General features: G+C 55.4%; 1 protein-coding gene across 2 annotated transcripts; it reads right to left on the bottom strand.

The window, feature by feature from the left end:
• Positions 1–1,465: 1,465 nt before the first annotated feature.
• Positions 1,466–14,951, bottom strand: ROBO4 (roundabout guidance receptor 4). 2 transcript variants are annotated; one of them, XM_059930129.1, is made up of 18 exons: positions 14,772–14,951; positions 14,096–14,425; positions 13,738–13,895; positions 13,427–13,547; positions 13,019–13,146; positions 12,694–12,922; positions 12,337–12,449; positions 11,431–11,599; positions 11,091–11,276; positions 10,920–10,962; positions 8,898–9,034; positions 8,515–8,778; positions 4,666–4,773; positions 4,350–4,503; positions 3,986–4,213; positions 3,454–3,812; positions 2,281–2,487; positions 1,466–2,134 (listed from the first exon to the last, which is right to left on the bottom strand). In XM_059930129.1, the coding sequence occupies exons 1-18, from the start codon at positions 14,839–14,841 to the stop codon at positions 2,124–2,126; spliced, it is 3,015 nt and encodes a 1,004-aa protein (XP_059786112.1). In that variant the 5' UTR covers positions 14,842–14,951; the 3' UTR covers positions 1,466–2,123. The 2 variants fall into 2 exon arrangements, with proteins under 2 accessions (XP_059786112.1, XP_059786113.1); XM_059930130.1 differs by having other exon boundaries at positions 4,350–4,488.

Genomic DNA, 14,951 nt, shown 5'->3' with positions numbered 1-14,951 from the left:
GGACTTTCCAAATAACCAACAGCGAGAATCTTGTCCCGCCTTCTGAGAGCCGAGCCAGGCCCTCCCTTGGTGGCCTCCTCCCCTATCAGGAAATATACCCCTTACAATAACAGTAATTTTTTAAAACTCAAAGAAAGGAGGAGCTGATGGGGGAAATCCCAGCCAAGAAGGAAAAACAGGCTTTTTCAGACAACCAGCCACACCCCCTCACGAAGGGTGTGTGTAGACGGGCACCTCTTAGCCAGATTAGGCCCAGATGTAGCTGGTTAGACTGGCAGAGAATTTCCTTTTAATTTTGGCCATGAACGCCATAGTCCCCATCACTCCCGAACCCACAGCCCACGCCACTCGCTGGGCACTGAGGTCTGTTTCCGTCTCACTTGCCCAGTGACTGCTCCGGGCTCTCAGGGGATGGCCGCTGACCCCCCCCAATCCCAGGCTCTGACCTCTCCTGCCACTTTGACCTAAGTGTGTACAAATCCCTTTTTTCTCATTTGGTCTGGCAAATGAGGTTGGCATGTTTTCAAAAGGAATTTTACCAGGAAGCTAAAAGAAAAATAAAATCCAAAAAAGGAAAAGCAAATAAAGAGGAACGGATGTGTATCCAGGGCACTGACTCCTCATCCTGAGATCACGACCCTGGGCGTGCTCGGTAGCAACCGCCCAGCGTGTGGATTCTGCCCCTGACCTTTCCCACCAAGTGAGAGGATGCAGCCCTGCCTGCCCGCCATTGGTTTTCTGCGGCTCAGGCTCTGGAAGTCCTGCTCCTCCATTTCTCTGTTCTGTTTTTTGTCTGAAGGGTGCCCACTAGCCAACCGTTACAGGTGGTTCTACCTTTTGTGAAACTTAGCTACTTTGTCTATTTTTTTTTAATAAACTTTTTAAAAAAAATTAATTAATTTATTTATGGCTGTGTTTGGGTCTTCGTTTCTGTGCGAGGGCTTTCTCTAGTTGTGGCAAGCGGGGGCCACTCTTCATCGCGGTGCGCGGGCCTCTCACTATCGCGGCCTCTCTTGTTGCGGAGCACAGGCTCCAGACGCGCAGGCTCAGTAGGTGTGGCTCACAGGCCTAGTTGCTCCGCGGCATGTGGGATCTTCCCAGACCAGGGCTCGAACCCGTGTCCCCTGCATTAGCAGGCAGATTCTCAACCACTGCGCCACTAGGGAAGCCCCTACTTTGTCTATTTTAAGAAACCATCTGGGACTGGTCTTTGGGGAGGGCAGCTGGGACCTCTGAAAGCAGGAGTTGTCTTCACAGGACAAGTTGCTAAGACCAGCAGACCCCCCCAAAAATCCCCCACCCCTCCCTTTCCTGGATTCTGCTTAAAGTCTGGAAGCTGCAGGTAATTCCCCCATTCACAACAGAACAGAAAGGAGTGACAGCCAGAGTGTCAATGAACACTGAATCCCTTTCTAACCCGGGAGCCCTCCCCAGGATGGTGCCCCGCAGAGTGACCTCATAGAACTCAAGTCATCGTAGCTTTATGGTATCAAATTCCTTAAGCTTATAGTGACAACAGTGTGAGGAGGGTGCATTTGTCCCATGTTCGTCACTCTTCCTTCATCTTCCTCCCTAGACTCATCCTGAACCCTTTGTCTTGGTGCTGAGATAGGGCCTCACTGCCTCAGTGGAGTCTCTCTTTATGTCCCTTCGTGGTGTGTTTGGGGAGAGAGCTAGGAATGGTCCAGAAAGGGCTGAGAGGGGAGGCCCTGAGATGAGAAGCTCCTTCCTCCACAGCCCTCTCCCGTGAGCCACTGCTGTCCTCCAGGCAGACATTTGGCTCCTCCACTTCCTGTGATCCAAGTGGGTGGGGAGATCAGGATTTAGGGCTGCTTCTTAGGCCCAAATGACCTGGTTTTGGACGTGGATGAAGCAGAAGGAAAAGCAAGGGCTGGGAGTCAGGTGGAGATGATTTTTTCCCCCCGGGGGCTCCAGGTCCGCTTTGTTCGTATTTTGTTTTGCTTTCATTTGTTTTCACAATCCAGGACGGAGAACTCTGGAGGCTGGGAGAGGTGGACCCCAACTGCAGAGAAGCACAGGCCAAGACCCACAGTCCACAGCCCAGGCTGGTGGCTGACAGGGGAGAGGGTTCTGATTCTCCTCTTGGCAGTCTCGGGATCAGCTCATGAGGCGTCTGTAGGAGAAGTTGAAGGAGGATGGATTTATCCCCCAGCTCCTTAGCTCTCCTGCCAGACCCCAGGCGCCTTCTTGGACCCCACCCCACTGCCAAGAACCCCTGCAGTCAAGATCGCCACATCAGCCAGCCAGCCAGACACTTACCGCCGGCCTTGGGCGCAGGACAGCTGAGCTGACTTCTCTGGGACGAGATCCGAGAGGTGGGGGGCCAGGGAGGCAGCCCCCTTCCCAGCCACTGGGTGTGGTTTTTCTCCATGTCCTCCAACCACTCTGACCTCCACTCCCACGGGGGCAGGGAGAGGGCGGAGTTCAGGAAGAGGTCATCCCGGGAGGAGGGAGGTGACAAAGCATCTGTCAGGGAGGGTAGAGGTATCTGTGGAGGGTTGTCCTTCACCCTTATGGACCAGTTTAGGGCAGAGAGCTTGGGGCTGCTTAAGGCATACACCCAACCCTAGACATAACCCAGCCCCACTCGGTCGATCACCCCCAGTGGCCACATCCACAGGAGCCTCTGCCCCAGGGAAAGGAAGATGTCCGTTGGTTTCTTCAGAGAGAACAGCTTGAACTCTTTCCTCCTAGCCCAGCCCTGGCCTTCTGTCCTAGGTAATCCTTGCTCTCCTATTCGCCACAAGGCTGACTGCTTTTTTTGCGGGGCAAAAGGTAGAGTTAGGGCTCGTAAGATGGGTCTAGGGGATCTAATAGAGTGTCTGAGGAAGGGCACACCAAAGGGCCATGGGGAGCCCTGACTACCTTCTGTTGACTTGGGGATGACGGTCCCACCTGCTAGACACGTGAAACAGGCAGCCCAGTGACTTCCCACCCTGCCACACACAGGACAGGAAGAAGGCCTTGAAAGCACAAGGGGACGTATGAGAGAAAACAGAACTTCCCACAGTGGGGACGGAGCCGGGTCACTGGGCTGGGGAGCAACCTTTCCTGGAGACCCACATCTGGTAAGAGGGTCCTGGAGGTAGCAGAATGGACTGCACAATTGGCTGCCTCTGTGATTTTAACTTGAACAATTTATCCTGGTTCTGGTAGGTGACCTTGAGCAAGCTAATAAAGCCGTTGGACTTACAGTTTCCTCATTTGGAAAAGAATGACAAAGAATATTCTTCAGAGAGTTGCTGTTAATGCTGAGTGTATGTGAAGCACTTATCATAGTGCCTGGGACATAGTCATCCCTCAATAAAAACTAGCTGTTTTAGGGATGACGACGACGAAGACGATGCTTAGGATGCTTTGCCTCTTGCTTGGGGAGAAGCTGTGTCCACTCCAGGGGGTGGGGGTGAGGAGTAAGCCCGTGATCTCACGTACCTGTGAAGACGCAGTCTGCCTCCCTGGGCTCCAGACCAAAGCCAAAGCTGTCCGCAGCCACGGCCAGGGCCCGGGCGAAGTGGGCGTCGGCGAGGAAGGAGCCGTCGGAGGAGCTGACCAGGCTGGCTCTGGCGCTGGGGGCGTTGTCCTCAGAGGCTGAGCCCCAGCCGTTGGCCAAGGAGCCCTCGCTGGGCGTGGGTGTGGGGCAGGGCCGAGGTGGGCACAGCAAGCCCCTCACCTCGGACCCCACCCCTCCTCCAGGCCTGCCCATGTCCGCTAGCTCCGAGGCCGTCGGGACGCTGATGTAGCCATAGGTGATGGGGGGTGAAGGAGTCCTTGGCATTGGAGAGACACTGTTCCTAGGAAGAGGCGAAATGGGAGATGGGACGCGGTCGGGGGGGGGGGTGAAGGGGGAGGCGGGGCATGGAGTGGCAGAAACAGCCCCGTTGAGGAGGGTGGAGGCAGCAGACGTAGGCACGCTCCTGCCTCGCGCTCACATCTGTATCCTTTGGTTGCCCCTCTGGCCACTCACCTGGGGGTCTCCTCACCCTCACTGAGCTCCAGGCACAGCGCCACCTCCTCAGGGGTCAGCACACTGTCCTGGTCATCCCCCAGGGATGACAGTGACGAGCTGGACAGGCGACTGGATGCTGGGCTGGGGCCAGAGAGGGAAGAGGCCTGGGGACTGGAGGGGATAAAGGCGGGGACGGGGGCTGCTGGCAGTGGGGGGCAGGAGGGGGCTTGGGGCTCCACCGAGTGCCTGATTGGGGTAAGATGGCAGGATGGTTAGTGCCGTCCTCCTGGCCCCGCCACCCCTCCCCCAGCCCCGTCCACGCTCAGCAGACACCCCACACCCCCAGTGCCCAGCCCTGCTTCCTGAGCCTGTGCCCTCTTACTGCGTCTGTTGACTCTGAGTGGGGGGCCCACGAGGAGAGAGGGGTGCTGCGGGGAGAGGGCGAGTCACCAGCTCACTGCAGGAGCCGAGGAGCTGTGGTCCCAGGGCCCGCCAGGCAACCAGGGCCCAGGGCACAGCTCCTGGGGAACGACAGGCTGGGCGTGAGAGAGCAGAACCCCCATCAGCCCCGGGCCCCAGTTTGTCCATCTACCCAGCCCCTCAGAGTCCTGTCCGCACCCAGCCAGCCTCCTCAGGGACAGGAGAAGCCCCACACCCTGCCTCACCCCCTCACCTGCCTCGCAGCGCCCTCCTCTCACCTGGGCTTTGGGAAAGGTTCTTGGAGCCTCGGTTGCCCAACTCACAGGCCCAGAGCTCCACGGGGTGGCTGGCCCGGAGAAGCGGGGAGCTGTTGGCCTGGTGCAGCTCTGCAAAGCAAAGAGTCGGTGGCTGGAGGCCAAGCCTGGGTGTGCCTTGCAGACCTCAACCACAGGCTCTATCTTCAGCCTGGTCATCCAGTTAAGCTTTAGGGTTCTTGAACCCAGAGGGAAGAGGGAAGAACCTCCCTCCATCCAGGCTGCTGTGATATAATGGAAGGAGCACTAAGCTTGGAGTCAAAACACCTGCACTCAGCCTGGCTCAGCCACGTATTAGCTGTGTGACCTCAGGTAGATCCATTAACCTTCCTGAGCCTGTTTCGTTTGTAAACAACCACTGCAAAGCATGGTTTGGCCAGTTAACTGAAAACAGATTGGAAAGTTTTTGGCACCTAATAGATATATTTATTTCTCTTTACTGTACACATTCCAATTTCCTGATCTCTATACCCTCAAATTGCTACCTACTGTCATGAATTTTGGCTCCGTGAAGGCAAATACTCCTTCTTTTCTTGGAGAGAATCTGTTAATTTCCACTTCTCACATTGCAAATATCTTACATGGCTCTGGGTAGTCTTGCCCTGATAAACCCAAGTGTCTCTCACTTGGAGAGATGGGTTGGGCTGTCAAGTTGAGCTGAATGAGGAAGACAAAACCAGGGAGCTCCAGACCATGTCAGGTGTGAAGGGAGAGAGTCAGCTGATGGGAAGAGGAACTTTAAAACAGGAAGATGTGTTGGTCTCACCCAGGGAGGCAATGCCCTGCCCGTGGATATTCAGTACGTGTTGAATGAATGAGTGAATGGATGGATGATATCAGAGATGCAGGTTTAAACACAAGGTGAGAAGAATCATGTACAAGGTGGCAGCTATCATCAGGCCCATGTGGCCACTTAGGAGACAGGGCTCTGAGTGAAGTGTGACAATACAGAAGACCCGGCTGTGTGCAATGACTTGGTCAGGCCGAAACCAAAATGGATCTCAGCTTAAACCAGAGAGGAGCAGAATAATAAAGGGAAAAGGATTTTCCCAAGACCAGGAACAGGAGAACATCGAGCAAAGGAGAAAAGAAACAGCCTTCAGGTCAGTGTCACATGATCAGAAGCCCAGTTAGGAAAGGGGACCGGAGACCAGGCAGGACTCTCAAGACAGAGCTGTCTAGTCAGTCCAATTTCAAAGATCTGGGGCAGGTTCAAAGCAGGGACAAGGCATTCATCAAGAATCCATCTGGACCCTAGGAATCCATGTACAGTAGCCAGACCTTCTGAGCCACTGGGATGAAAAGCCACACAATAGCTAGACTTCCTCCATCAAAGTTTCCTTTTGTACTTTGGCTGGTTTGGCTTTTACTCATTTCCTTTAATTGTCATATGACCCAGGGAGTCCCGGAGGCCAAATTTGGGTGCTCCAACCCTGCTCTCATCACCTTTGTCTTGTCTTGTGCCTGGCTTCTTGACTAAGCTCAGAAATGGGGGCACCTGTTGTTTATGTTGGTTTGGGTGGAAAGGGAAGGAAAAGGCCATACTCATCCCTGCTCCTATCATTTCCTCTAAGGATTCTGGTAACAAAACAACCCTCCTTCCACCTTGCTTGGAATTACTTGAATTTAGTTTCAATATTATTTGAATTAAACTATACAGTAAACATGTTATCAGGGTTAGGTGGAATCTTGTTGGGCACACCTGAATTGCGATAAATATTTGTTTGAATTAATTATTTAATGAGGCTATTCAATGTACTGATGATATGTATCAGCAAAGTGAACTGAGAATAAGATATAATGGATTAGACACGGGAGACAGCAGTTGTGAGATTATTAGTCACAGAGGAAAAAACCCAACTAAGGTCAGATAATAAGAAAAAGGGGACTTCCCTGGTGGCACAGTGGTTGAGAATCCACCTGCCAATGCAGGGGACACGGGTTCGATCCCTGGTCTGGGAAGATCCCACATGTCGCAGAGCAACTAAGCCTGTGCACCACAACTACTGAGCCTGCGCTCTAGAGCCCGTGAATTACAACTACTGAGCCCGCGTGCCACAACTACTGAAGCCCGTGCGCCTAGAGCCTGTGCTCTGTGACAAGAGAAGCCATCGCAATGAGAAGCCTGCGCACCGCAATGAAGAGTAACCCCCGCTTGCTGCAACTAGAGAAAGCCTGGGCGCAGCAACGAAGACCCAACTTAGCCACAAACAAATAAATAAATAAATAGATTTATTTAAAAAAAAAAAGAAAAGAAAAAAGAATAAGCAAGTCAACGGGGTAGAGGACACTGAGAGAGCCTGCCAGTTTTAGAAGGCAAGGAAGCAGTCTTTCTGACTAGCTGACAGCAGTAGAGGAGCTCTATGCCTCTGAGATCTTGCTGCCGCTGCAAAGAGCCAGAGGTAGGCCAAGTGTCCACCAGCCCAGGGGAGTCGCTGTTCTCAGCCCATCCTGGGCAGTGGTGGGGTGGGGCCGGGTGAGGAGAAAAGGGGTGCAGTGAGGACCTGAATCTCTGAGTGAGGTTAGGAAGCTTCATCTCAGAATTGGAACCTTCTTAAGAACTGAGTGTAGAAAATTGCTCACCTTTTGTGGGGTAGTATTAATGTTCTCAGACAGGGTATACATTATATTCAAATTAGTGTGGTTATCCATGGAAAAGCTAGTTTTTAAATGAGACTTCTGCAACCTCTTTTTAGCTGGTATTTCATTATCACAGATGATTTCTAATGCAATAGCTCTGAGGCAAAGCTGGAAAGGATGCCAGCTTGGCTAATATTTAGAGTCATAAAATTCTGGGTATTGGACAAGCTCTTAATTACTCTGAATCCATCTTTGTCTTAATAAAAGTTGGATTATATCCACTTAACAAAACTGGCTGTTGAACATTTGTAAATCTTACTAATCAGTACAGGAGGCTCAGGAAGACAGCAGAGAGTGCAGACAATGTTCAGAAACAGGAGAAAAGAGTCAGCGAGAGAATAGAATTTCCCAAGGGTGCTCCCAGAGAGATTCAGAGTAGCCTTTGGAAGCAGACCATTCTGGCTTCAAATTTGAGATCTGCAGCTTATGGACATGGAGTTTTGAACAAGTTACCCAATTCTGATCCTCTTTCCCAATCTTGTAAAATTAGAGAAATAGCACCTAGCCAATATGTTGTGAGGGTTAAATGAAATATTTGAAAACAAATATAAGTAAATCACCTCACATAGAGTAGTTGCTAAAGAAACAGAGACTATAATTATTTCTCTCTAGAAAGTCAAAGCAGGTAGCCGGAAGTCAGGAGAAAAGTCTGGACAGAAAGGAAATACTCATTCTCTGGGAAGCCAGTTGGAGGTGGGTACCTGGGCAGACCCATATATCGTGCACGTACGTAGTATGTATGGACACAGTGCGTAGTAGAGAGGTCATGAGTGCCTGAGGCATCGGGCTAGCACTGGTGACACCCCTCCAGGTTCTAGAATTATCTGTGCGCTGGTCAGGCACTTTCGTTAGACTTTGAGCTCGTAGAGAGTAAGGATTATATCTGGTGTCTCTGTGTCCCCCGTCTGGCATACAGTGGTGCTTATTAAAAGTTTGCTGAGTTGAGCTGGCTGCAGAAACAAGGCTCACTGCTGGTGTGGCAAAACCCAAGCAAGAGCACAGTGTAAAGAAAAGCTAAGGCCAGCACACTCCGGGCTGGGTGCGTGGCGATAGGCCTCCATCAGGACAGGCTGTGAGTGGGGTGCGGCCCACACCCGGCGTCGAGGCCACCCCACGCTCTCTCCTGTCCCCCCTACCACCCGATTCAGGCCGTGTCCATCCTCCCATCCTTACCCTGCTTTTTTTTGGCCTTCCAAGCCTCTGCAGGGGCCAGAGACAAGCGCGGAGAAGAGAGGCCCCTGCGGCCGCAGAGGCTGACTGAACTGGGCCAGGGACTGGAGGCCCTGGCCAGCTGGGGTGTGAGCCGCCTGGCAGCTGGGGCCTGGGGACTTGGCCGGGCTGGGGGGCTGGAAGGCAGCTCATTGATGAGGGAGCCATAAAAAGTGCTGGTGTCGGGAAGCAGGGGCACACCGGGGCTTCGGGGATCCCAGGAGATCACTGCAATAAAAACGACAGGAGGAATTATGGTGAGCGCATCCCACCCATGCCCCCCTTCTCCAGCCCTGGGACCCCTGCTCCACTGCCAGGCCCACCCCACCCCCTCGGGACATGCTCACAGGAGCGACGACCGTCTAGTGGGTCCCGGGGGTCCACTCCCAGTCGGCTGCTGAGACTGCTGCTGCTGCTGAGGTCCCGAGAGCCAGAGGTGGAGCGCCAAGTGTCTGCCAGCCACGGGGAGTCACTGTGATCCATCCTGGGCAATGGAGGGCGGGGTGGAGGGAGAACAAGATTGGCCAAGACCTCCAGCTCAGCGGGTAGCAGAAGGGGTGGGGTGTTATTCTCACTACTTTTCAGCCCCTCACAGTCTCCTACAGATCTCTGATCTGCTGTCCCAAACTCAGCGCCGCTTTCTTGTCCTGGGATCAGGGGAAGTCTGAGTTGCCCAGAGCTAGGAGGTATCAAAGAGAGATAGCTATGGGCTGACACAAAAAGAACACAGACCTGGAGCCAGATCTGCTGCAGCCTAGCTGTGCAACCCTGGGCCACTCAGTCTGTTAGCCTCTCTAAGCCCCAGTTTCTCCATCTGTAAAATGGCAACAGTAAGGCCTTCCTTACAAGGCTGATGCTGTAAGTTGAGAAGAAGAAATGTGAGATCACTCAGCCAGCAGATCAGGAGTTTGCTACCTGAATGTTGGCTTCTCTACCTCTAGCCTGCTTCCCTTTGAATGGGACACTATGCGGCAGGGATCAGACCAAAGCACTTTTCTGCCTAAAACCTTCAGTGGCTCCCCATTTACCAGGATAGAACCCACCTGCCTAGCATGGTTAACAGGGCCTTCGTTGGTCTGGCTTTCAGCTCCTCAGTCTTATCCTTTTGCTCTGACCCATCCCACACAGTATGCCCCAGCCAGACCAAAAGGTTTGTCTTTCCCTATGAACGCAACAGGCTATTTCTTGCTGTTCCCTTTGCCCTTCCCCTTCTAACTGTCAGGGTAAATGTGAAATCTTCTTCCTCCCATAGTTCCCCCCACCCCAGGCCCTTCCTTGTACTTGTACATCTTTCTGCACTCCCAACTCTGGATTGCATTTATGCTTGCGTGGCTGTCTCTGCTAGACGGAAGCTGTTCTAAAGGAATGAATGAACAAAGTGATCAGAGTGGAATCTCCCTCAGGGAGAAGGGATGAAGTCCCAGGGGAGCCAGAGAAAGTTCAGGGCAGAGCAGACTAAGCCCAGGAGGTAGCTGGAAGGGAAAGACCAATGAGCACAGAACAACGCAGGAACACAGCACCAGCCAGCACAGAACCTTGCTCTGGGCCGAGAAACTGACAGCAAAATGGTAGAGCTGGATGTGTCTCACACACAGTAGGTGCTTGATAAATTCCTGTTGAAAGATGCAGACCTGGAATGTGAAATCTCCCAGAGGAGATCTAATGAGATAAAGAACAGGAGAAGGTGGGCAGAGATGAAATGGTTATTTAGTGTAAAATTCAGCCAGTAGGAGAAAAAAGGATGTTTTCTTTTTTAGTATCGTGTCTCATAATGGGAGACTTGCTCTGTCAGCCAAACGCGGTTGGAGCAGATGTACCTGCAGCCGGGCTCCGCGGCTGAGAACAAGGAGTAAGAATCCATCACGCAAGGGCAGAGCGCCCTCTGCTGGAACTGCGGGTGGTTTATTGCGAAGGAAAGATGCCTCCGTGGGCAGGTGATTTCCTGTACCCAGAGGGACTACTAGGTAGATGCTGAGTGTGCAGAGCAAATTAGAAATCAGACTGGTCCTCCTGTGCTAGTTACTCTCCACCTAGCAGAACGAGTCAGCAGGAGAGTGCAGCAAGTATTCATGAGAGCTTGGTAACAAGAGCACTGGATTAGGAATTCAGAAGGCAGCTACTAGCTGTGTAGCCTTGGGCAGTCACTTGAGTCGTGAGTCTTCAGTTTACTCACCTTGTCAAGTGGTGTGATAGGAACATTAATGAAAGAGAAATTAATTTTCACTTGAAGTTCAAGGGAAATTCAGGTACTAGGATGCCAAATTGCCTGGCAGTAGGGGAGACTAGTACTCTGGCCAGTTCTCCATCCCAGCTCCACTGTCCCTCGGCCCCTCTGCCCCTCCCTCGCCTCAGGCCCTTTCGTTTCTCACCTGTGTTTTAGGATGGCATCCTCACTGGTATGTCTGTACAGACCTAGGAGAGGGCAGGAGGAAGGGTCAGCCCAGAGTCTCCAGCACCTGGCTAGCGGTCTAAACCCCTGTAGCGTTCTGGCTGGACCCAGGGAAGACCTGATCACCTGGGAGCCCACTTCACCTTCTCACCTGGGCCCAGGTGCACCCCAGCTCGGCGCCGGCGGTGGACGCACACGGCGGTGCCCAGCAGCAGCAGCCAGAGCACAACACCCCCGCTGGCAATGACCTCTGGCTGCCTCAAGGCCGCCCTCAGTTGCTCCAGGGTCCACGGCCCGTGCGCACTGGGTTCCTGGGCAGCTTGCTCCACGGCCTGCTCTGTATGGGAACTTGAGCTCAGTGGGGAGGGGGCGGCCGAGGCAGTGAGGGTGGGGCAGACGAGGGGGAGGAGCCGGAAGCGTGAGCGGGGAGAGAGGAAGGCGGAGATGGGGCCTGAATGGGTCTGGGTGGGGCCGGTGGGCACTGTCCTCACCTAAAAGGAGGCAGACAGGGCTGCTGGGCTGCCCAGCCCCAGCCCCAGTGACTGCGGCCACTTGTACGCAGTAGGAGCCTGGCATGCGGGTGGCGATCTCCAGCCGGGTCTGCTCGCCCGCCACCGTCCAGTTGGCGGGGGGCAACGAGGTGTTGCCCAGGCTCCAGACCTGAGACGCAAACAGAGGGGAGCTCGCCCCCTGGCACCAGCCCAGCAGCTCAGCCCTTCCTCTTGCGGATCAGACTCCGGGCGTGTGGCCGCCCAGTCCTGCCGTTCACCTGGGGACGCCCCTCGCATACACCCACACGTCCTATTTCCTCCTCCCCCTACAGCGTGGGAGAGACTTCTCTCTAGACCGACAGACGAGGGACAAAAGTAATCTGCCGAAATAGGCGTTAGACCCGTGGTTCACAAACGTCAGCGTGCTTCAGGATCACTTGGAGGATTTGATAAAATCCGGATTGCCGGGTCCATCCCCGACTTTCTGATTCACAAAGCCTGGCAAAGGACCTAAGGATCTGCATTCTAACAAGTTCTCAGGTGATGCTGATGTTGGCTGGTCCAGGAACCGCCCTCTGACACCACTGCCTTAGAAGCTGGGAGTCAGACACGGCCTGGTTTGACTCCTGTTCTGTTTCCCGCACCTGTGACCTTAGCCTCACTTTCCATGTCTGTAAATTGGGGACAATGACCCAGGGTGGGCTATGAGATGAAATGAGATTGTGTAAGTAAGTGCTCGGCAGCGTCTGGCAGACAGTAGGGTCCTTGCCCAACAACAGTAAGTTTCCCTTGCTTCTCTGCCCAAGTACCATTTCTTAGTGCCCAGAGCAAGTGTCTTACAGGAGGCCAGGGAAGAGGGATCTCCTGGCACCACTAGGAGGGGGTGTGTCAGTTTGTGGCGGGTACCTGGTAGCCACGGATGATGCCATTGTGCTTTTCAGCAGGTGGTGGGACCCAGCTCACGAGGACACTGCCGTTGCCAGGTAAAAGGGTCACCTCCTGCGGAGGGGCACTGGGCACTGGGGAGGGGGGAGGGAGAGAGGCTGTAAGGGATGCTGAGGCAGAAGGCTCTAGGGAAAAGAGCTGGAATGGGACACAGGGTCAGAGCCATACTGATGAGACTAAGAGCCTTTCTCAGCTCTGCTTGCTGAGCCAGGGCAGGAGGGAGCCCAGGGGTGGGACCCACCATCCCCCCCCGGCTAGAGTGGGACAAAAAGGGGCTGGGGGTATATTGTTGGGTTTTGGGGGGCATCTGTCCCTGACCTTGTTCAGGCAGCCTCAGGAGCAGCACGTTGCTGTCGGGGCCTTGAGCCCGCCCGGAGGATGGTCTCACTTTGAACTCGTAGTCTTGGCCCCAGTGGAGGCCCTCAAGCTCTGCGCTCTGCCAGCCAGCCAGCAGGGCCTCTGCCCACGGGGCTCCCTGGCCTCCGGGGGCAGCCTGGGTCCTGAACAGGGCCGTGTAGGACTGGGCAGGTGCAGCAGGGCCGCTCACCTGGGAAAGAGTCCAGAGAGAGAGGAGGGCTCAGGGCTCTCGTGACCAGCCCTTTCTGGAGCTGTGACGGGCTCCAGCCCAGGTCCTGGGCCTCACCTTCCAGCTGAGCCACACAGCAGGACCAGGCTTGGCGCCCTTCGCAGGGTCTGGGTTCAGCAGGGTCACGTTTTCCAGCTGAATGCGCACAGCCAGAAGCTCCAGAGGCTCCTTGTATTCCTGGGGCTCTGTGGGGAGCACAGGGCTGGGGTGGGGCCCATAGGCCAGAATGGAGGAATTGAGGAGTGGGACATCCCTCGGCCACAGAGGGGCCAGAACTCTCAGCTCGCCCAGGTTGAGAGCACTCCGATTTCTATTCTAGGACGGGGGAACCACCCCTAAATGGGGTCCCCACCGCTCTGACCCTGATCCCGGGTTCTGCTCCCACATCCCCTAACCCCAGCCAAAAGCAGACCACACCACCCTAACTGGAGCCCCCGACCTTGGCCCTGACCACCCTCCCCTTACCTTGGACAGACACCCTGGCTGCCCGGCTCTCCCGTCGTCCTGCACTGTTGGTGGCCACGCACATATAGGTCCCTGCGTCACTCTTCTCTGCTCTTGCCATCAGCAGGGAACCTCTGGACACCTGTCAGGACCAGGTGCGTTGTGAAGTCTCCCCTGCGGGGAGGGCCTCTGAGTGGGGAGGGAAGTCTAAGGCCTCACCGCCTCCCCTTCCTCAAATTCTGCAGGGGGACATTGGGCCACGGGGCGGGTCAGTCCCTCGGGTGTGCACAGTTGTGGCCAGGACAGGGTGAGGTGAAGGGGGTTACACTCACCGAGTGCCGCCCTGGCTGCAGGGCCAGGGGTTTCCCATCCTTCCACCATGAGACTGTGGGCTCTGGGTGGCCCCAGGGCGGCCCACACTGCAGAATCACCTGCTCGCCCACTGTGGCCACCGCGTCCCGAGGCTGGACCTGGAAATCTTCCCGAAGGACTGTGGGGAGGAGGGAGGGTCGCAGAGAGCGGGACCCAGTCCCCACATCCAGGTCCCGCCTTGGCATCTCCCAGCGTTCTGCATTACCTACCTTTCCGCTGCCTTGAGCTCACTCTTCAGAGCCCCACCTCCCAGGTCTCCCATCTAGGGCCACCCCCAGCCCAGGTCTCCACTCCCAAGTCTCCCCGCCCAGGCCTCACCAGCCACAGACAGCCGAGCGCCCCGGCTGACTGCCGTGCCCAGCCGGTTGCTGGCCTCACACGTGTAGACACCCAGGTCTGTGGACAGGGCCTGGTCATCGTGGGCACGTCCCCGGGGAGGGGGCCGCAGCAGCAGGAGGGTTCCGTCAGGTAGGAGGTGGTGAATGTCTGGGGGCACCATGCTCAGGGGATGCCCATTCAGCAGCCAGTGGATGGTGGGAGGCGGCTGGCCTGAGGCCTGGCAGCTCATCTTGGCCGGGCCAGGGCCCTGGAGCAGCTGGTCCTCGGGGTGGATGAGGATCTGGGGTGGGGAGTCCTGAGCCATGCCTCCTGGGAGAGAAAAGGAGGTGGAGCCCAGTCTGACTACAAATAGGGCCCCCAAATCCCTGCACGCCTCATCTTCCTCCTCTTGCCTGAAGATCAGTTCCCCAATAACACGCTAGCTGGGAGGGGAGAAGGCCAGCATGCGCGCGGGGCCCCCAGGTGAGGGCCAGTGGAGCTCTCAGTCTGTCTGCCTCACACTCAACATCACCATCATCGTCATCACCACCGTCGTCTCTGGTACCCCCCACTGCAAAAGGGAAGCAAAGGAGCAAGGGGGTCTCCTCCCTGCCTCGGCCAGGCCTCGGACCAACGGAGCGGAGCGTGGGCTAGGAGTGGGGAGGGCCACACTCACCTGTGACGAGCAGAAGCAGGAGAGGCAGGGGCTGACGGGCCCCGAGGAGGCAAACTCCTCCAGAGCCCATGGCTGCCCTCGGGCCTCTGTCCTCGTCCGTAGCACTTTGTCCCACTGCTCTGAGCTCACAGCGGAGGGAAGGAGGGGCGGGCGCGGTGGTGGTGGTTGTTTGTGACCGAG

Source organism: Balaenoptera ricei, chromosome 8 (genome assembly GCF_028023285.1).
Source record: "Balaenoptera ricei isolate mBalRic1 chromosome 8, mBalRic1.hap2, whole genome shotgun sequence".
NCBI classification, from domain to species: Eukaryota; Metazoa; Chordata; class Mammalia; order Artiodactyla; family Balaenopteridae; genus Balaenoptera; species Balaenoptera ricei.
Note: the sequence above shows the minus strand (reverse complement) of the source record. Positions and strands in the feature narration are given on the sequence as shown.

Coding starts and splice junctions, on each gene's coding strand:
- ROBO4 (XM_059930129.1), bottom strand. CDS start 14,841: ATGGGCTCTGGAGGAGTTTGCCTCCTCGGGGCCCGTCAGCCCCTGCCT. Junction 14,426..14,771: donor CCTGCTTCTGCTCGTCACAG/GTGAGTGTGGCC, acceptor TTTCTCTCCCAG/GAGGCATGGCTCAGGACTCC. Junction 4,774..8,514: donor GAAGGCCAAAAAAAAGCAGG/GTAAGGATGGGA, acceptor TTTGCTTTGCAG/AGCTGCACCAGGCCAACAGC.